This window comes from Salminus brasiliensis, chromosome 3, assembly GCF_030463535.1.
Source record: "Salminus brasiliensis chromosome 3, fSalBra1.hap2, whole genome shotgun sequence".
NCBI lineage: Eukaryota > Metazoa > Chordata > Actinopteri > Characiformes > Bryconidae > Salminus > Salminus brasiliensis.
The window spans coordinates 10,507,244-10,529,864 of NC_132880.1; the positions used below are offsets into that span (position 1 = coordinate 10,507,244).

General features: G+C 39.6%; 1 protein-coding gene across 2 annotated transcripts in view; it reads left to right on the forward strand.

Moving 5' to 3' along the window:
• The window catches only part of ptprua (protein tyrosine phosphatase receptor type Ua), a 313,419-nt gene that overhangs the window by 175,252 nt on the left and 115,546 nt on the right, over positions 1-22,621 (forward strand). For both annotated transcript variants that reach the window (XM_072675423.1, XM_072675424.1), the window contains exons 5-7: positions 7,172-7,287; positions 15,513-15,690; positions 21,616-21,909. In XM_072675423.1, the coding sequence (XP_072531524.1) occupies positions 7,172-7,287; positions 15,513-15,690; positions 21,616-21,909 (588 nt within the window). The remainder of the gene's footprint in view (positions 1-7,171; positions 7,288-15,512; positions 15,691-21,615; positions 21,910-22,621) is intronic.

The following is a 22,621-nucleotide window of genomic DNA, read 5'->3' on the forward strand; positions in this document are numbered from 1 at the left end:
GTAAACGTCTGACATTGACCATGTTAAGGCCTTTGTACAAAAAGGTCAGATTCCATCCAGCTTGTTTATGTGCTGTTGTTCAAGCAGCATTGTGTGAGGATTGGTATTTTCACTCCCCCTATAGTTAGGGAGTGTTATTCACTTTTACGCAACTGCAGTAAATACAAATCGCACTATGAGCTCCCCCCTGTGGACCGCTATAAACATACATTTGCTGACAAGCTGAGGGATATAGAATTGGCATTTAAGTAAATTTAAGTAAAAGAAGCATATTTATTTTTAAAAATATATGACTTGAGATACACAGTGATGCAGTTCTCGTGAGTGGTCTTGTGTAGATTGTCAGTGCCATAGACAGCATTCTCTCTATCACAAGTCAGTGGATAATCAAACGATATTCAAAGTAAAAGCAGGAAAAAAAACTTTTTTCCTAGAAACATTCTGAAACTCATGTTTAAATTAAACAAATTAGTTAAAAATTCTACTTTCTTTCAAATTGTTTTGCTGATAATATCACTTTTAATAAAAATCTTTTATTCAGTTTAAAAATAATGCAAAATGAAAGCATTTTCACTCAAACTTTTGTCCACTTTTGAAACAAATAGGATGCATTTCTTGCTAGTGTCCTGACTGCTTTACAGAAGTTACATACTGCAGTCATGAGCATGCTGAGCCTGCGATGCTGTTTTCCATATTACAAGTCAGTAAAGCATCAACATGGATGGTTATTTTAGAGTTAAAAAAGCTACGTATTGTTGCTTTAGGGCATCACCACACAAAATCTGGATAATGCATTTAGCAATGCATGTTTACTTTATCATGGGAATCCATAGGCCACCAGTCCACCCAAAAAAACGTAATTCTCTCTCACCAAGGACAACGCTGAAAGTAATGCCAACTCACTAGTATAATAGAACCACTCCCAGTTCTCATATAGGTATGATCAGTCACAACAGTTTACCTTTTTTCACACAAACATTACTAAATGTTTAATGGGTCACATTCTGCTGAACAGCGACTACATGGCAGCTACAAAAGCCTTTTATCACAACTGTTTTATTCCAACCACCATCAGTTGTTACAAAGGCTGCATTTATCAAAACAAAAGGTTTATGCCAGTGGTCATGAAATGCCTGAAGAGGCATTGTGTAGCCTTATAAACACAGTCCTTCAGTGAAGTGTTACCATTTACAGTTTGAAAAAAGGTACCAAGTACCAATACGATCTCAACAACTATCTGAGTATCTAACATATTTATTTATGGTATATTCTGATGGAAATAAAGGCCACCGGGCCACCCAGAATACTTCATTTTCTCTCACCAAGGGCAGCCCTGTAGGGTGCTTACCCAGGCCGCCTTCTCCAACTAGAACTAGAGCAAAGACGAGCTGGAGAAATTTCAACTAGAGCAGAGAGGATCTTCTGTCCTCTATCTTCCCCCTGGTGCGACGCTGAGGCATTGTCGCTGTACCCGGAATGCCTTTCCAAACTTTAGTTGTTTCTGTGTTTCTCACTCAGCATGTTGTGTTCTATGTGCAGAATGCAGGGTTGTATAGTTCTCAGAAGCTGTTGAATAACATTCACTCTCAACAGGGTGGGAAAAAAGTAGCTGTCTTAGTTCAGCTGTTTGTCTGCTGTGAAAATGTTTCACAAGGTGAAGTTTCTAAAGGAATACTGCAGCCTCTAAATAGCAACATTGCCGACAAGAGCTCCGAAGGAGTTCAGGAGAAGAATAGGACTTGAGGAAAGAATGATTGCCTCTACATGTGATCAGTCTTTAGTCACCATTCAGGCTGAATTAGGTGTACATAGGGATATGTAAATAGGGATATGTAAAGTTTACAGGTGCCACTCTCTGATTCTACTGTCAGTGCTTTTCTCTCCTTCATGTGAGAAAATGACATGCCTATTTATTAATGAAAACCTTTTTTTCAACCTGTCCAAACACACGTCTCTTTGATTTTCCAAGCAGATAAGCATAAATCAGCAATGAGCCCTTTGAGACTTTTTAAACAGCACAGCTAGCAAGCTAACAAATCTAACAAAACTAACCTGAGTTGAATCAGGTGTGCTTCAGCAGAAAAAGCAAAAAACTGTGCAGGAATCCAGCCCTCCAGGACCGAAATTGCCCACCACTGCTCTATCACGAAGCTACAGAGGTGAACTGAACTGACAAACACTGAAAAAGAAGGGTTGAGTGTAAATCCCACCCATAAAGCTAATTGATCTCCTTGTGCTAAGTTAACCTATCAGGATGTTGTCTGTGTCACTCAGGGAGCCACAGTTAGTGTACAGGAGAGTCACACATTTGCTAGAATAGGTAGGATGTCTGTAAACAGATCAATACCAAAAAACAGCTACATCTGAATTCACTGGAGCTGAAGCCAGGTGTTTATTTATGTTTAATAACAGAACCAATAGCAGTAAGGTAGTTCATTTAAGCAATACATGACCAATAAAGTAAGGCAAACAACAACTTTCACCTCATGACGTCTGTGTGTGTGTCACGTCTGGTGTGAAATAACAATTACTCCAGCTTGCACCAGTCACACATGCCACATTGCTTCTGGTGTCAAATGTGCTGTTGTCTCTGAGACATACTTGATTATATAGATATGTGCAGGACTCCAAAAATAAAGAGTTTCTCTGTGTACTGTTAACGTTACAATAATTTAGTAAGACCTTCTAAAGGCTAATATTTTCTTTGTCTTTCCAGCTAATTAGCAAGGAAGTACATCAGGCAGTTAAGGCATTACACATTGTCATAAAGCCATGTAACAGTCCACAGCGGCTGTCATGACAAGGTGTGAAATAGCTCTCAGTGCAGTAATCAGTTTTATATGTTGTCATCCACTATAGCAGAGAGCTATTAAACAGCCAATAAAATACTATGCAGTGGCAGTTCTGATGTAGCACTTGGCGGGTTGCTCACACAGAACAAACTGAGATTTCATTCTGTCCGTTCAGGGCCACTTTTCCGAACCCTTTTAAGTCCAGCTGCCTCGAACTGTTTGCACAGCGCTGATTACTGCTCCATTTTCTAGATTTTTGTGCAATTATGGATGCGGCTCAGATGTGGAAGCATTTGCGGTCTATGTCGCTTCAGCTTGGACAAAGCCCTGCCTGAAATCTGCCGTTAAAGCCAATGGCGAATGTGGAAACTGTAATGGTCAGTCCTGAGCATCTCTTAAATGCAGAGACATTTTCACATTGCTGCACAGTACAAATGTTTGCAAGATTACAGAAAATCGCCCTCTTTCATTTATCCCAACCTGCTGTTTTGGCCAATGTGTCAGTTGGACTTTACATTAAAGCATAGAGTCAGAGGTATTTTCATGAAAAAAGAAAAAAATACAGCAATGTTGGGAATCAGACGCTGCTTGAGAAGTGTTGTGGGGGCAGACTGAGGGAAGAAACGAAGCCAAATTATACTTTCAGGAATGAATGTTCTTGGTATTGAGAGCTCGTAATAGCAGGAAACGAAGCAGACGTCTGAGAGGAATATACGAGCCATTATGATTAAAAAAAGAAAGAAAAAAAGACATGATTACTAGCTGGTAGAGCAAAGGGAACACAACTCTAGGCATGGAGGCCACTTCCTTTTTCAGCGCAGTTTGATAGTTCTCTTATTTAAACACAACCAGACAATCTGACAATGAACAGTTAAGTTGATTCAGGTGTGCTTAAAATGGGGATATTGTCAAGATGTGCTGGACACCAGCCTTCCAGGACGGGAGTTGCATCCAGGGCATCCAATATAAGCCTTGCACGAGGAATCAGATGGAAACTAACAAAAAATAAATATCTAAATGAGCATATGGCAAGAGTCTTTGCACAGTTACACAGATTTTGAGGCACCAAAAACATTTAATAATGTTTGGTGTGATTGTGTATGGCGGGCAGCCTTTTGATGGATGCATTTTCTATGTAGTGTCCATTAATGGCAATTTTTTCCCAATAGGAGTGGATAGTGAAACTTTGTAGGCAAATGTTTGTACATACTCCTTACCTCTCCTTGATACTGGAACACTAGTAATATCCAGCATCACCCTTATACAACAGCAACCACCTAGCAACACCTTAACCATCTAGAATGTAATACCAACCATGCAGTAATGCCCTAGCAGCCACATGGAATACCATAGCAATGACTAGCAATGCCCTGGTAAACACTTGGGACAGTTTAGGAACCAGTCAGTCAGCCGGGATAGCAAAGCAATCATTGAGCAACAATCAATCGACCACAACCATTAACATTAACTATCAGCCACCTGTCAGCACCTTTGACACAAACAATGTAAGCATCGAAAACATCACAGCAACTGCCTAGCATCTATTGCCACTCTTGCAACAACCAAGCAAGCATCTGGAACACTGAACAACTGCCTAACAAGCACCTTCAACATCATAACTGCTCAGCAACTATCTATTAAGACCCTAGCGACCCCCTGAGATACTATAGCAACCACCAAAAAACATTCTAGCAACCACTTAGTGACATTCTAGCACCACCTAAGGTGCAAAAGCAACTATTAGAGAAACCTCCCTGGGTCCCGCAGACCTGTTGCCTTGCATAGTTTTAACTAGTACTTGCCCCAACAAACCTGATCCAACTCATCAAGATCATCAAGCCTTTCATGAGCTGAATGATATGTGTTCGAGCAAGGAATAGTTGATGCTGTGCAGGGTAGTGGGTCCAGAAGATTGGACTACACTGGACTACATTGGAAGATTGGACTACATTGGACCTACACTAGCAACCTCCTTCCTTCCTGTTTAGGAATGTTGGTTTATTTTATGCAGTTGATAATGTGGTTAAATGATTTATTCTTAGTTAAATAATTAAGTTAAACCATTACATTTTCCAAAATGGGCTGTTTCATCATGTTTTTTGTTTCTGAAATCTGCAAAAAGGTCTCATGGAATGTTTGAAATTTTACATAACAATGTAACACTATGGTCAGGGCTCCTGGCGTTGTTCATGGCTTTGCTAAAGACTTTTTGCCATCGCTTATTATAATTCCTGCCAATTCTTTGTGAGATTGGCATGAGGAAGCAGCGAACAGGCGTCGCTATGGCCAAAGTCGCTGCTAGCATATTAATTAGGCGTTTGGATTGCGCATGAATGCGGAAGTTGGAAAAATGCGGTGGGAAACACACAGTACAAAGGGAATGTCCAAAAGCCTGCTTTAACTTGCCGTTTGATCCTGACTTTCTATCTGCTTTTTGTCCTGGGAGAACGTGTGGGAGAGGCACAGAGCCTTTGGGTCTGAGCTGAAGGTGCAGGAGCATTTGTAATCTTCCGTCAATTGCAATTTGTCTTCTTCAGAGCACATTAATGGAGCAATCTGTTGTGGAAGCAGCGAGCAACAATCATCTACACATTCATCACACTTAGAAGTAACAAAGAATGGCAATCAGGACAGAGAATTAAATAATGAAATGTAATGGGGAAAAAATGTGCTTTGTGCTGGGTTTCAAAATTTGCTCAATGGGGACGCTTGGCAGCATTCATTTGGGAGATAATTCTACAATTTAGAATTATGCAACTTACAACTGTACTGCATAGTTCTACAGTAGTTCACAATTTGTCTTCTTCATAGCACATTAACGGGGCAATTTGGTGTAGAAACAGTGAGCAGCAATCATCTACACATTCATCACACTTAAAAGTAACCAGAAAATGTTTCAGTTCTTGCTGTCCATACCCAAGATAACATTTTCAAACGGTTACAACAAGATAGCAAAACTGTTTCTTTTATGTACAGTAAGGCACTCCTTTCTGAAAATGCACCGATTTTCACAAAAGAATTGTTGCAATTACACAAGTTTATCTGTTGAAAGATAAACAGTAAAATCAGTAAAATCTGAAATGATAAAATGGTAAATGGTAAAAATCCACATCCTGTCCTCTTAAATATAAATACGACTGTCTGATCTAGTAGCTTCCCAGGCTAAATCTTTTATCCTGTTTCTTACTTTAATATGCAACTAACAGTGTACAGTTGTGTACCAAATGTACCAAATGTTTGAAAGCTTGTTGAGGTTCTTTAGCCACCATTCAAACATGCCTTTGTTGCAATCTTCCACCAAATTTTACTTTCCTTTCAAATCTAGGGAGATTAGCTGTAAACCTGCTGTGAAAAATAGATTTCACTGTCTGATTGTACTATCATTCCACACAGAACTCCAAAACTAGACTGGACAAATATATTGGCATCTTTTTAAAATGAATAATAATAATTGTATTTGTTGCAAACAACGGGTGCGGGCAATATAGAAATCACACATTCAACCAGTTTAAATGGAGAAAAGTTGATTCAGTCTTTGTGTCTGAGTACCACACTAAGCATGGAGAGAAAACAAGAGGATGTGAGAATCTCAAGGCTACAGGTTTATCCCAGAGCTACAAGTCTACATCTCCAGAGACGTTGCGTGTCCACTGTGTACGTTGCCATGAAGAACTTTACAGCCCATGACACACGCTAATTTTCCTGGACGTGGATGGAGGAGGAAAATGATTGTTTGAACAGTGGATGAGGAACCTCAGATAACTTCCAAATGTGTTTTTTCTTTTTCTGGAAGTAGTGCTGGGGCCAATATGTTTTGGCCATGAATGTACACTGTTAGTTAATTATTAAAAAAATATGGAAAGATATGGCTTGGAAAGCTATTAGACAAGACAGTTGCATTTGTATTGATGAGGACAGGTTGGGGATTTTTACAATTTGTGATTTAGTAATCCGCTCCAACATACAGCTATTTAGCCGCTTGTAATGATTTATGAGAGGTTGTTGTATTCCCCATTCAGACATGCCTGCACTGATCAGTGAGTGTAAAATGATACACTGAATTCTGCGAGACTTAACATTGATGCTGGTAGCACCTAAATAATTGGATAGTGGGGTTCACAAGTGGGGTTCAAATGGATTTTCATGTTGCAGAACAGTTAAGAATGATTGACTACATTTCCATTTTAACTTGTATTCCTAGAACCAGTTCAGACCACTGTAAGCAACTTGTTAAGACACAGAATTCCAGTCAGGAAAAATAAACAAATAACACAACTTTGAAAAAAAGGACAAGGTTCTGCTGTTTTTTTTGCTCTGAAGTGGGTACAGATTTGAAGAGATGCAGAATTTTCATTTGTTTATTTTGTTCTTGTCTACAGATAAGGTGCCTCACTTCACCAGGCTGGGGGATGTAGAGGTAAATGCTGGACAGAACGCAACCTTTCAGTGTGCTGCTACAGGACGTGCAGCCAAGACAGATCCATTCAGCATGGAGGTAAGAGAGACAGACAGAGAGGGACAGAGAGACATTTCCATCATTAGCCCTATTTAGTAATTTTACATGGGGGGCCTGGGGTAATTCTCTCTTTTATGGGGGCTCCTTTGATTTTATTAGAAATGAGAAAATTTTAATTAGAAACACAGTTTATGAATCTGTCCCCTGCAATAAAACGGAATCCGACCTTTAATCCATTCGTGGCAGTGAATACACACACTCACATTAGTGAATAGAAAAGTATGAACACACACCTGGAGTGGTGGGCAGCCACCTGAGTGCCCAGGGAGCAATTGAGGATTAGTTGCCTTGCTCAAGGGCACCTCAGCTGTGAATATTGAGGGAGAAGAAAGCACTGTTCTATCAGTATTCCTACCTTCTTCTTCTATGAGCTTTGGACAACAGCTTCCCCAAATTAGTATTACATTAATTAATGCAATCTGTGTTTCCAGTCTGTGTTTTTCTTCCTTCTCCTCTGAGAAAATTACAGGCCGAATTACCTACTGTTTCTCACTGAACTCAACAGTGCTAGGCTAATTTTATTCCTGTCTGGCTATACAAATAAAGATTGTCTAAGCAGATGTCTGATGTCTTGCATTGGAAAAAAGATTTTTGGTCGCTGCTATGCACTGTATTAAGTTTCTGAGTGCATATATCCAAGATCTTTGGGTACAAACAGTTCAATATTCAAATCCTGTTGCAAATTAGGTTTATTAGCAAAATGTATAAACTTTCAGCTACAATACACCAACCAAACAAGACCAATTTAAATAGCTTAACACAACTAATAGATCAATTTTCTCCAACTTTCTCCAAATTCAACACGAATGTCTTCAGTCTCAGAATTATTCACCCTTAATCATTCACCCATGACATTTAAACCATTAGGTTAAGGTACCATCATTTTTGTCCAGGCCAATTTCATTTCAGTCTGTTAAACCACAATTCAAATGCAAGGTGTGATTTTCATTGGTTGATTTTCAGAACATTTTTATTTATTGCTACTTTAAAGTTAGAAGTTATTTCAGTGACTATTGTGGGTTTTTCCTTCTTTAACAAAAGGGTACCAACAATTTTGTCCATGTGTGTATATGATTGCTTTGGCATTTAAACTAATAATGTTACTGAGTTGAGCTGAGTGATGGTAATGGCTGAGCCTTGGTGCAAAACACATGGTTCCCGACCCTGGGCCTGTAGTACCCCCCGTTAAACACCAGCTATAAAGCGTGCACTCTCCTTTTCCCCACTTGGTGGAAAGAGAAGAGATGCAGGAGAAGAGGCACGGAAGGTCCTGCAGGGTGTGTACATGCTCTCATTCCACTTTGAAAGCATTTCAAATGAGCATCCCACTCAGAGATGCCTTGATAAGCTGAGGTTACCCTGCTAATTTCACACTTAATTCATCAACGCCACTTTCTGCCAAACCCACTCGAATCTCTCCGTCAGCTGCTGTATTAACATTCCTCTGACCATGCTCGTTCCAACGCCGGCTCCAGTGGCCATTTCTCCGCCTGCATCCGTACTTGGAAACGGGAAAAGTCTTCATCTGCGTGTCAGAAATCTTGACTGCAGCCTCTCCACGCTGTCCTTGAAGCCAACACATCTGAAGTGCTTTTGAAATGATTGAAGTTTTTTGCGAGGGTCTGTTGCAAATGAGCTCTCGACATTGGATATTCCAGCGCTAACTTTAGTCACAAGGATGAGCCTTTTTTTTTTTTTAGTTCTTTTACCGGTTCCCTTTACACCCTAATATCTTTTATATGTAAATTCAAGCTCAATAAATTCCAGACAGAGGAATGTGCTTTAAAATGCACCATATAAACTAATACATCATAAATTTTGTAGACACACACACACACTCTTGCACACACATAAAAGGCACAGATAAAACAGGTATAGAACAGAGTGAAGCACAATGGAAGTCTTCTCCTAGTTTTGATGGTTGAATATATGGTCATCTTTACAAATTGAATATGAACAGACAAAAGCGCACACTTCTGAACTCTTGCTTCATTTATTCCTTAAGACTAAAGAACACACTTGGGCCTAGAAACGATTCTGTTGTGACATTTAAGACTGATGTTGATTACTAATATTCCTACTTGTATATTTATATGATACATAAAAAATAGACATTGTGTACATGTAAGTTACATGCGTTTGAAGACAGCGAGCAACTCTGCTGTTCAGACACCAAGGGGAAGTTTGTTCCAACACTTTGTTGCCAAGACAGTAAAAAGCTTGGACGCTTGTCTTCCGTGGATCTTAAGGGATGGTGGGTCGAGCCGAGCCGTACTTGAAGCTCGAAGGGCTCTTGGTACTGATCGGCTTTTGACCATTGCCATCAAGTACAGAGGGGCTGGTCCATTCTTGGCTTTGTAGGGCAGCATCAGGGTTTTGAATCCGATGCGGGCAGCTACAGGAAACCAGTGAAGAGAATGCAGCAGTGGAGTGACATGGCTGAACTTAGTTGAAGATGACTCATGCTGCTGCATTTTGGATAAGTTGCAAGGGCCTGATGGTGCGCAAAGGGAGACCAGACAGAAGAGAGTTGCACTAGTCAAGTCTTGAAGTGACGAGAGACTGAAAGAGCACCTGGGCGGCCTCTCTAGAGGCCTAGAGGTCTAGAGTGTCAAATTCTCTGGATGTTGTAAAGGAGAAATCTGCATGATCGAGTTAGATTTGACTTGACTGATTAGCGAGGATGCAGGGCTATGTGTAAAACAAGTGCTAATGAGTGAGGATTTACATTTGGGACTTCAGCTTGCTTCCATGATTGATACTGACAAGAACATCTGCACACTTTTACCTGAATGAATCAAACAGATGACCTAGATGAATGGCAAAATTAGTCAGCCCTACTTACTCTAATTTTATGTACAGGGAACGCTAATTTTAGATTAACTCTGATTAACTCTACAGACAAAGGCCTTGGTTTGACCATATTTTGGACTAAGACAGAAATGCATTTGTATTAATATTACAGGAACACAAAGTAGCATTGGTACTTCAGAATCATGTTGAGAGGGACCAGTATCTCCACTCAGGGCACTGAACACTGGCTATTGTACTATGTAACTTTGGTGAAGTGTGCAAGACAACACTCAGGAGAATGCTGTCATATTTGTGTAAAATCCTGTAAAATTACTATACCATATGAGTTCACATGCTTTTTACATTTAGAAACAATTCTTACCTTGGTTATAAGGTAGGTAACTTTAGCTTTAGCCATTAGCATATCACTTGGGCAGTGGAATCAACAGCTAGGTGTAGTGTTACCTCTAACATCAGCGTTATCGTTACCTAAAGTCACCTGATTTCACTGTTTATTTGACAATAAATACACATGTGTGGGGGCAGTGCACACCTATGCTGGAGGGAACTGTTGCAGTAGTGAAACTGCTCGCAGTGTAACTTTGTTTGGGTCATTATGCCCTTTATGCCGACATACAGCAGCATCAGAAGTGCATTGTGGCCCATTACGACTATGTTTCCCTGCCGTTTGATGCTAAAGAGGTTGTGTGTGGCAGACTAATTGCTAGTGCTTACTTTGATCCTCAAAGCCTTTGAGAGAGACCCGGCTGGACCCTTTTGCAATCCCTGCTTTCACCGTTCTTCAAACAGAACAAAATAATAAGGACCCATGTAGCATCCTCATTCAGTTGCCCGAATGTTTTTTGCTATTATTTATTTATTTATTTATTTATTTATTTATTTATATATTTTATCAAAATTGCTTCTTCGGGAGTTTCGTCTGAGTTGTGCAGATGCCTATTTGTTTGGGATGTGCTGGATTCTAATTAAATCAAACTACAACTAAAAAAGAAAACTGCAAGTTAGGTGTCACGCTGTGATAAACTGACGGAGGGGAAGAGAAGTGTGCATTACAGATTGACGCTGTTTTATTTATGCAGGCTAATTAATGGCAGGCCTGTAGGCATTGCTGCTTTCTATTCTTGATGGATGAAGGAAACATCTGTAATCAAACTAAATTTTGCAAATTTAATTTGGAAATGCAGTACAAAAAAGAAATGAAAGATTTACCAGGATAAGCTATTCTCAAAAAAAAAAATGTGTTTAGAGGAGGATTAAAGCCGGTGCTCAACATGTTAGGTGGTTAGCACTGCACAGTCTAAAACACTTTATTGCAGTTGTATGTATTGCAAAAATCACTTATACATGCAAACTTATCGCCCATTTCTGTTGTAAATGACAGACAGTCATAAAACAGAACTGGGATCTCAATGCCTTCTAGTAGATCTTCAAATTTTAGTTTAGATTACACTGGACACCAGCCTCTCCTCCTGAATATTTAGCTTCCTGCAGGTTTCACTTCAGCCCAAATCTGGCACACCTTATTCTGCTAATGTTTGGGCATTAACAACGATGGCACCAGCACTAAGGAGGTGAAGGCTAGAATGTGCTTCCTCCAAAACATGTAAAACACCACTACATCTTTTCAGATGTCATTGGACAGCTCTGTGCTTAGAGCTGCTAATTCTGTTAGGTCATTTACATTTATAGCAGACATAAGCAGCATATTTGTCAGAAAATACAGTATCCCTAGTCAGGGTGATATGCATTTGAGCTGCAATACTGTCAGGTCCAAGACTCAGTTCTAATACTTACATACAAAGATGCTCAATATCCAACAGCTAATACACTATACCAGATTTTTTTGAATACAGTATCAGTATCTGCAGAAATAAGGAAAGCCTTTCACAAGCCTTAAAAAAGAGCAAGATTAGTGCCCACTGGAAATTGCTCTTGTAAGAGATGGGTCTACTGTCAGCATTGAAGACAGTGAGCGACTTCCAGACACCCAGGGGAAGTTTGTTCCAGCATCTCAGTGCCAGGAGTGAGAAAAGTCTAGACGTTTGTCTTCCATGCTTGTCAGCATGTCAGCTAACAGATATATATCTCTATATATATATATATATATATATATAAACTCTTCAAAACTAGAAAGATAGACTGGCCGAACCTTAGGAGTACAATTTTGGCCGACCAAAAGAAATTAACCTGAAACAACTTGCAGATTCCCTTGCGTGATGATCCTCTTGAATCCTAATATTGCTTGTCTTATGATACTGATGTGGTTGTACTGAAATCTGGCTGCAAGTCTAAACCTTTTGGTCAGTTTTTACTTCAGGTTCTTTGATAGACTTTGATTGACTGACGATACAGAATCCAAACTCTAATCCCTAAAAAGTGATGAGCGGAATGTGGTTCTGCATGTTTGCAGAGGTATCTGACATGTTTTCAGAATAATCCAGATGACATAATGTGCAGTGATTGGTTCATTTACGTATTATATATATCTCAACACCTACAATATTGGTATTGTGAAGGCCGATATCATGATAACGATTCATAAACAATATATTATGCAGCCCTCCTGTGTCCACAGAAGCGAATATGCAGGGCTCAACTCCAGGAGCAGTTCAGAATTCTTCCTCAAGTTTCCATGTATTCCTTATAGAGAAAGTTTTTTATTTTTTTTTCTGCAATCCCCCCAGCTTGTCATTCCGCAGATGGGAGCACCGTGTCTCTCCGGCTTTGCCGTTTCATCCTTTTCAGCTCGCCCAGGTGTCAAACTCGCTCAGCCCGGAGAGACGGCTTACATAAACACGCGCGCGCGCAAACTTCTCATGTCTCGTTCCTTCGCTCGGAACTCGGCTCCACCCGCGGAGAAGGCGAGCGGGAGCGCTTTCCGCGATGGATGCCGCTTTGTGGAAACACCTGGAGGCTGTATGCGACACATATGCATCTGGTATTGATAGAGGAAAGGAGTAAAAGATGGATACAGTGAGAGCGGAAGGGCAGGAAGTGTGAAGAAAAAGCACGCGTGTGCTCTGACATTTGTGAATTTCTCTTCAGCCCCTCCAACCCTTCCTGTCTATCTGGCTTTATTCTGTTACACTGCGTTTGTTTTCTGTCACCTTTTCTTTTCTCTCGCGCTCCAGCTCTCGCTCTCCCACATGCTTTCTCTCCCTCTTTCTGCCTCTCTCATCTCTGATGATACTTCATGTCTTATTAATATGTGGGCTATTAGCTATTATATAAGCATTCCGCAGCTCACTTCCGATTCTCCTAATCCTGAAAGCACACAGGGCCTTCTTTTCTTCCACAGGCACAGTGCAGTGAGCCAGTACTGTATGTATATTTTCAAAGGGTAATTAGACATACATTAGACCTACTTTGCAACCTTTATTCTTTATTCTTTGTTCTTTTGTGTGATCATGTTATCCTTGACAGTTGTATTAAGTGTCTCTAGATTCAGCACTGCTTCAATGGATGAAATATCTCAGCCAGTAAACACCTAACAACATATTGCTATGAATGAAATGGGTGGTGTAGTGTGGTGGATAACAACACCACCCTCCCTGTTGCAGGTTAGAGCTTGATTCAACAGACAAGAACACAAACACGACAGTTACCTATCCCTGGAACATGTTTAGAAAAGGTTGTTGCTTTATTCTGACTTGGAGACCAGTCGAGTCCAGAGCCTCCTTTATTCCTTTTATTTTAGTTTTGTCATCGAGAGCTGTGTAAAATCAGGCACAATTTAATCCAGTGACTTACAGTCTCTGGCTAACAAGAGAATTGCTTGTCATTTAAATTTGACAGTTAATTCAGATTGAACCAGAAAAAACTTATGTTGACCTCAATTGAAAGGTGTTTTTTCCCTCTTCAATAATGTTGCTATTTTGGAAGTACAAAATTTTTGTTGATATGCTAATTATATTTATTTATTCATTATTATGGTTTCGGCTGGCACAGTGGCATCTCAGGTAGTAGCGAGTGTTGCACAGCTTCAGGGGCCTGTGGTTTTGGGATCGATCATTGCTCCGGTCGCTGTCTGTGTGGAGTTTGGTGTGTTGTTCCTGTGTCAGGGCAGGTTTTCTCTAGGTGTTCCAGTTTCATCCTGCCTCCCTTAAAAACACAATGTAGTTAAATTGGCCATGATAAATTGCCTCTAGGTATGAGTGTGTGTGGGGAAATGGTTGTGTGTGCAGTACCCTGCTATGGACTGGCACCCTGTACAGGGATTTATTCCTGCTATTGGACCCACGGCAACCCTGACCAGGATATGACGATATGAGGATGTATAATGAAAACTGCATAAAAGTAAAAAGAACCTTAAAAGATTTATTTATTTATTCATTTTATGTGGTGTTGGTCATGATCTGACCTTGCCCACTCTTATTCTTGGTATGGATCTTGGGTTTGACTAATATAAAGTGTCTGTCTTTACTTTGTCTCAATTTGTCCTGGTCTTGGTCTGGATCTTGACCTTGCCATTTTATATTGGAAAACCTGACCACCAGCGTCCACTTATTTTGGAAAGAGACATGCTTACAGCACATGCTTAAAGCACTGCATACAGCATCTGTCAGAACTGTAATAGCACCAGTGTTCAGTGTTTGTTTTGACCCTGCAGGTTCACACATTGCTCTAACATTTTGCTGGCTAATGTGCTAATTTAGCAAGGCTTTAAAGAAGTACTGACATTTTATACATTTCGCACAGTGTGGCATATAAACAGTGACCGAGTGTAAAAATGGTGGATTGTGCATCGCAGTTCAACAATGTGTTTTCCGTGGTGGGTTCAATACAACAAGTAAGGAACATTCTGAGTTATTTTATCCTCTCTTAGTCTGGGATCCTTATTTGACATCAAATGAAAGTTTTATGAGACATCACTGAGGAACAGTTTAGCTTGGCAGTAGATGATCTCTATATTGCATTGCATTTATTAATTATGCACATTTCTTTCCACATGAAACATATCACATTAACACATATATTACTAAAAGTAAGTAAACTAAAAGACAAACCTGGGTAGATTCACTTAAATAAATTAATTGTGTTATTTTTTTGTATCAAAAAATAACCAAATTCTCAAAATGTATGAGCTGCTTCAGATATTCTTACCCAAGAAACTGCTTTGGTAAGAATATCTTTATATGTGGGGAAAATGTAGATGTTGCTTTTCATATTTTGATGGTGGAGAAACTAAGAGGGATGAATGATATGTCTGAAATTAGAGGGAAAACAGTAATCATATTCATCAATACATGCAGCTCAGCCCATTAAGAAGCTTTTTGGTAAAGAGGGCAGTGTCAAGTAGTTTTTTCTGATCAGTAACTACGCCCTTTTGCTTCTTTTGCTTATTCTCTCTATCTCTCTCTCTCTCTTTCTTTTTTTTCTCTCTGTCCCAGAGGCGTAATGGTGTTCTCATGGCCCCATATTCCCTCAGCTCACTAGTCGGCGAGCGCCGATTGGTTGCATGGTTTCAAGTGGGCTGGGCTCAGCGTGGGGAGCAGGACCTGTACCGCTGCATCACGCAATCTTCTTATGGAGCGGCTGTGTCCAACTTTGCTGAGCTTATTGTCAGAGGTAACATCTTACACGATCAAGAAGCACACATACATGCAGGCAAATGTATGGGAACCAGAACTGATTTTCAAAATTTATGAGTGATTTGTGACATGGTGTACTGTAGAACACTCTGATTTCTTTACAGTGGTGGTGAAAAGACCCAGCGGTTACAATGACTACTGAGTTTTATATGTTACAATGATAATGATACAATGGTGGCAATATAGTTTTTAAAAAATGTAAATGTAAAAAAGTACTTTTTGTGAGTATTATTTCACCTAAGAACACCCTAAATGTATAAAAAAATGCTTTTAAGTTTAGCTTCTTCAAATCCAGTCATGAAGGGCAGTTGACTGTAGAAAAACTTTCGCCCTGTTTATCATTTTTCAGATTTTTTGATAAACCTATAATATGTCTTCTTATAAACTACAATCATTCATTTATTTTACTGTGTTTTGTCAGTTCACTTCTCTCACGTTAAACTCAAACACCAAATGTTCCAAATGTTGTAAGTCTCATTATAGCTTATGTGGCACAACCACGTCATATCTTCTGCAGATCTTACTTCTTGTAGAATCTAACAACTATGAAGAAATCTAATCAAAAATATATCTGTTTCATTTGGAATAGCAACATCACTCCAACAAGAATGTTTTCTGAGATCACATTTCCAGATCTTCTAGATTGAAGGATTAAATTAAAGTCTTCAGGAGTGTCCGAATGGTTGAATCAGATGGATCTGTTTGAAGCTGCAATACAAGGCAGGATAATCAGCAGGGGCTAATTAGGAATCAGTCAGTTTGTGGACGTTTAGTCAAACCCTTTGACTTTAGTTTTTAAACAGTCCTGTGTATTTATACAGTTATAGTACACTTTGGTTCTTGTACTTGGCCTGGCTGCAATTATGGCATTTATGACATTTATGCACATGCAATTTATTCAGACCTCCCACTCTTCTTCTGAAGATATAATAAGTGAGTGGGGAAAGGTAACAAGGTCACATACTGTTAAGAAGCAAAGTCACAAGTGGGACCATGGCAAATGAGCAGGTTTCTTATTGTCCAGACATTATGGCACACGATGCAACCCTCTATGTTTTCAGCATCAAGCCATGTGAAATAATAGTGCTCCTTTAACTCACCCTTCTTTAACCCTGATCAGAGGTAAGGATTACAAAGCCTGACCACATGGGCATTGACCGCCCTGCTTCTACCACCCTTTGCCTTTTGAATAATGACTCTCTTCTGCAGTTCTCATACACCACAATACCATGTTTTATAGTTTCTAGTACATCTTGTCTACTCTTAGGGAAGGTAAATATGTCCAGTTTACATTTAAGAGGAATCAACTGCTAGCTTACTGCAAGCCAGTGTCAAAGTCCCTAGAGAAATAAAGAGGTAACCACTATACACTAACATCCGTCCTTTAGCAGCTTTTATATGGGTGTTTAAAGTTTACCTAGATGTGTTAATCCGCTTAATTATTTACTATGTTGAAAAATGCAGTATTCCTTTAATGCAAATGCTCTTACGTGCTGCGGCCCTGCAGCCTGTAGCAGAGGATCAAGCCACTGAGCTGATTAGGCTTGTATTACTTCATCCCAGACACATTTTGAGCAAAAAATAACCAAATTACACATGCAATCAGCCATGCAAATGAGACCTTATTCCGCCTTGTTATGGCCGGAGTTAAGAATCTGCTCCTTTCAAGTGCCACTTATAATTCCGATATGATTAAAAGAGTTTGTGACTCAACTCTCTGTCGGAGCAGAAAGAAGGGTTCTAGAAATTATCAAACAAGGGAAGAATAATTACAACGCGCTTGCTATACATTTTGGCCCATTATGCCTATTGTTCAGGGTTGGGTAACTTGGCTGCACGTCATCCATGGTGATGAAGGGTTTTTTAAATACCAGAACAAACTAAAACTTGACAGTTATATATCTGGCACCTCCTTTGTTGGCTATTCAGCATTTTGATCTGTTGTCTGATCTGATTTACATGTGATATAAACATATGCAATGATTTGTAACAGAGATGTTACAATACTGCTATTTTGGTAGTGTTTGCCACTACCAGTGAAAATCCAAGATTTGCTGTACCATGTAATATCCATTTGGATACAGACCAGAAATTCCATTCAGCAGACAGACAGTAGATAGATAGAAAGCAGCCTTTCACATTATTCTCATAATACCTTTACATTGTACTAGTTAACATTTTTTATTTCAGTTATACAAATAACTAATAGCCTCAGCATCATAAAAACAAACAAACAAAAAAAAACAAGAAAAATGTTTTTTTTACTGCAAACGCAAAGTACATAACATCAAGGTATAAGTTAAACTTATGGTAATGTATAAATAAGCCATATCAAACAATATATGACAGCAGTTCCAAACACAAAGAACAGCAACATGTTTATTTCTGAATAAGAACACTTTAATAATATTAATACTAATAATTAGTATTATTACCATAACTAATAATAATAATTTGGAATGATAATTGCCAGAGTAAAATGAACCTGACCTGTTTAATGAATTCAGTTTTTTCATTTAGTCCATTTTTTTCAGGTGCATGGATTAATTTACCATTATGCAATTGTTCACTGCATTTTCTTTTTTTCTTTATTTTTTGCGCATCAACAATCTTATTATACATATACTTTTCTTCTTGTAAAACATTTTTTTCTATAGGTAATTTTCTTCAGCCAGTTTTCTCCCCAATTTAATAACGCCCAATTCCTATTCACTTGCTAAAACTTCCGCTATCACACAGTGCTGCGAGTACCATAGTGTGAATTCTAGTATGTGCTTTCTGCGAGTCACATGAAGTCAGTCAGTCAGTGTTTTTGAACTTAACACAACATTACAGCTGAATACACTTTGAGGACAGCGCTAACTGCTAGTTCCATTACGACAGCTAACAGACACCCACACTGGCTTGCATCACGCTGATTGATCGCAGTAGAGGGAGGACCATTCTGCCCAGGCCAGTTATGCTCTCTGGAACTACATGGCTGGCTGGGACATCACAGAGGATCAAATCAGCAATCTTCCAATGACAGTGCCAACTTTTAGATGGATGGGCCAGTCAGCCCCCACCCCAAAAAATATTTTGTTATATTAGTTTTGCTGATTTTATCTTTAGTTTTCTGTGATGGTGCTGTAATGTTCATCACTATGTTCAAACCCCCTTTCTGTGCAAAATACTGTAGCAGTAGCAGGAACACATCTCTTTGAGTACTTATTAAAGTCTTAAGATTCCTAATGTTCCTATTTAGTGAAGTCTAGCTTTTTCTTTTCTGTCAACCTCACATGGAGTCTTCTGACCCACTTTGCTTCTCCTCCTTTGGCTCTGCCTGCACATTCTAGCCCTGTGGGGTATTATAGTCGAGCATATTTGGCTGGTGCTACAAGCGCAGTGGACGTAGATTTGTTCTGTAATTTACAGTGTGTATTAATGGCCTGCTAATTGAAGTTTGTAGACATCAAAATGTCATGCACGTTCAACCTTTATACTGTAATGAAACAGTTTTATCCTGATGGGAGTGATCTTTTCCAGGATGGCAGTGCCCCTATCCACAGAGCGTGAGGGGTCACTGCTTGGTTTAATGAGTATGAAAATGATGTAAAGCATATGTCATGGCTTTTGTAGCAGATCTCAAAATTGTTGAACACTTACTGATCCACTTACATTGTGGAAAACTCTGAGATACTGGAAAAAAAATGTAACACTGTAAAACTATTTATCAGGGCTGAACTAATTCCAGATTTGTCCTCTAGGAAGTCCAGTGTGTCCTCTGGGAAGGGCAGTACTTACAGCTTCCATTTCGTACCTTGCTTGTCTAATTAGACCTTCATTAAAGAAAATGCAAAGAGCTGTTGGTGGCTGGAGTTGGTGGCTGGAGTTGGCGGCCAAACCTGTGTTTTCCCACATGTTTTTCTCTAACCAGCATATCAGTAACTTTACTAACACACAACAAACTCTGAATACTGTATTTTTGTTTGGGTTTTTTTGTTTGTTTTACAGACAAAAACATGCATACTCTTTTTCATACTCTTTGAGATTAAGTTGTTATTCTGATTGGTTTGATGTAAATTCTAGAAAATGTGTACAAACTCTAGCCATTTTTTAACCACTAATAAATCTATGCATTTTCAGGTATTTATTTATTTATTTTTTAATGTATTTATTGTTCTTAATAATAAAAAGTGGTTGATTTTTTTAATTTGATGACTATTTTTGGTTATAGAGATACAATGTTTTGTTTGCCTTGCGAACGTTTGGGCAGCTCAAACAATTTAAGCTCTCAGATAACATTAACCAAGTGTCCCAGACCTTAATAAGCTTGTTAGAAATATAGCTTTTTATAATCATCATTGGGAAAGGGAATACCATGCAACATTGAAAGCTTATTAAATGCTATGACCAAGCAGACCTTGTCCCAACAATCAGTAGCCTTGAGCTCCTCTAAGCAGCTGCCTAACACTCTTGAGAAATAAAATAAAGTAACAAATGCCCACAAAACAGGAGAAAGCTATAGGTTCTAAATATTCCGTAAAGAATATATTTTAGTTAGCTGTTTCCTTGGTTTATAATGTTATTAAGAAAAATCATGAACAGGACAGGGGAAGGAACAGTGGGAGTCAAGTTGAAGTCTGGAAAGAGAAGAAAACTTTGAGAACTGCTCTTAGGATTCCTTGAAAAGCAGATCAAAATCCCTGTTTGACTGCCAAAGACTTACAGGAAGATTCAGCTCTAGAATGGCGGTGCACAAATATGCTTAATTAAATCAGGGTCATCAGAAGAAAACTTTTCCAGCATCATCACCACAACATTCAGCATCAGAAGTTTTCAGTGATACATCTAAACAAGGGAATTTGGGGGGGGGGGATGTTATAATGAGCAAAAGTATGTTTAGAGAACAGAGGGGGCAGAAATGTTGGAAAAGAACACCTGAAAAGAGAATGTCTTTTAAAGCAGAATAATGATCCTAAACACAGCTCAAAATTCAGAATTCAGACTTTCCCAGTAGGTACAAGCTGAAAGTTTTATCATGGCCCTCACAATCCCTAAGTTAAGCACCATTGAAAATCCGTGGACAGACCCCAGAAGAGCAGCACATGCAATATGGACCCAGGATCTCACAGAACTTGAAGCCCTTTGCAAGGAATAATGGATGGGAATCCCTCCAAAGGGAATTGAACAGCATTAAGCTGGCTACAAAAAGCGTTTACAAGCTAGGATACCTGCCAAAAGGGGTGTTTGCTTCAGGCCTTTTTCCTTTTTTGTTATTTTGAAACTGTGAAATATGGATATAAAGTAATCTCTCTTAAAATACTAAAGAAATGTGGCATAAAGAAATGTTATGCCTTTTTGGAAATAAGGCCATCTTTTACTTACTTAGCTATTTACAAAATACATGCTATATATAATTTAGAGATTGTATATATGTGAAATTAATATACAGCAGTTACATGGCCTTAACTTGTGAAATACATCATACTTGGCATGTCTTTGCATGCCTGCTGGTCAGTTATAAATTGAATTATAACTGGAAATAAATTTACACTTACTTCAAAAGAGTCTTTCCCCCTCTCCCTTACTCTCACTCAGTCACTCCCTCACACGCTTGCACACTCCCTCACATTTTCCCTCTCTCTAACCCACAGCTCGTTCTGTGAAGAAGCATTGAAACATTGAAATTAGCCCCTTGACCAGAGTACAGGCACCACTGCATCTTAATTACAATCGCTCTCAAAAACTCACACTGAACATTTGATCTCTCTATGGTTACTAAATTGCAGCAAATTGGAAAATGTCTGCAAAGTGCTCTTAACTGCAAGTCTTATCCCAAAGTGTGAAGTAAAACCTCACTTGCTTCCACCCTCTCTCTTCTCACTTTTTCTGTTTTCTTTTTTCTTATTTCCTCTTCTAGTCCCGCCCACCCCGATAGCACCACCCCAGCTGCTGCGGTCAGGCCCCACCTACCTGATTATTCAGCTGAACACGAACTCCATAGTGGGCGATGGACCAGTGATCCGTCGGGAGATTGTGTACAGGGCAAGCCATTCTCCGTGGTCAGAAACGCATGGTGTCAACTCTCTCTCCTACAAAGTTTGGCATTTGGAGCCAGACACAGAGTACCGTATCAGCGTCCTCCTCACTAGGCCTGGAGAAGGAGGCACTGGACCGCCTGGACCACCCCTGGTCAGCAGAACCAAATGTGCTGGTGAGTAATCAGTGGTGTAAAAAGCAGTTCTTTTGGGCTCCACCCTACGCTGTTAGTACTGAAAAATCTTAATATTGAAGGGGCCTACATCCAAATGCTTTCCTAGATATTTTTTTCCCTGTGAGGTCCATTCAAAATGTTTGTTTACATATTACGAGTATGGTACTGGCACTGTGACCTGAGAATCGCTAGTTCGAATCTTGGGTCGTGCTGCCTACCTTCAGTGGTCGGAGCCCAAGAGGGCACAAGTAGCCTTGCTTTCTCCATGTGGGTATATGGCTCTCTCTCTCTGTCCACATCACCTCTGTATGATGCTAGCTGGCACGCATCAATGCTGTAGAGTTGGGTACTCAGTGGTTTCCTCTAAGTGCACTGGTTGCCCGGTGACATTGCAGTGGTAGCAGCTTGATTAAGAGGCGGTGGCTGGTTGCACATGAGTTGCAGGAGGCATGTGTCAGTCCTCACCCTCCTGGTGTGGCGAGCATTACATGTGATGGGGGGAAGTACTAACAAGTGGGTTGGGTAATTGGCTATCTACAGTTGGGGAAGAGAACTGGGTTGAAAAACGAATTCAAGATATCAGCCCTTTAACCATCCACAAAGTTGGATCTGTTATGCTTCTATGTAGAACCTTTTGCTCTACTGAGGAGTGTTGGTATATCATTGCCAACTCGCGTAGTTTCCAGATACCATTTTGGTGTGGTTTAACCTA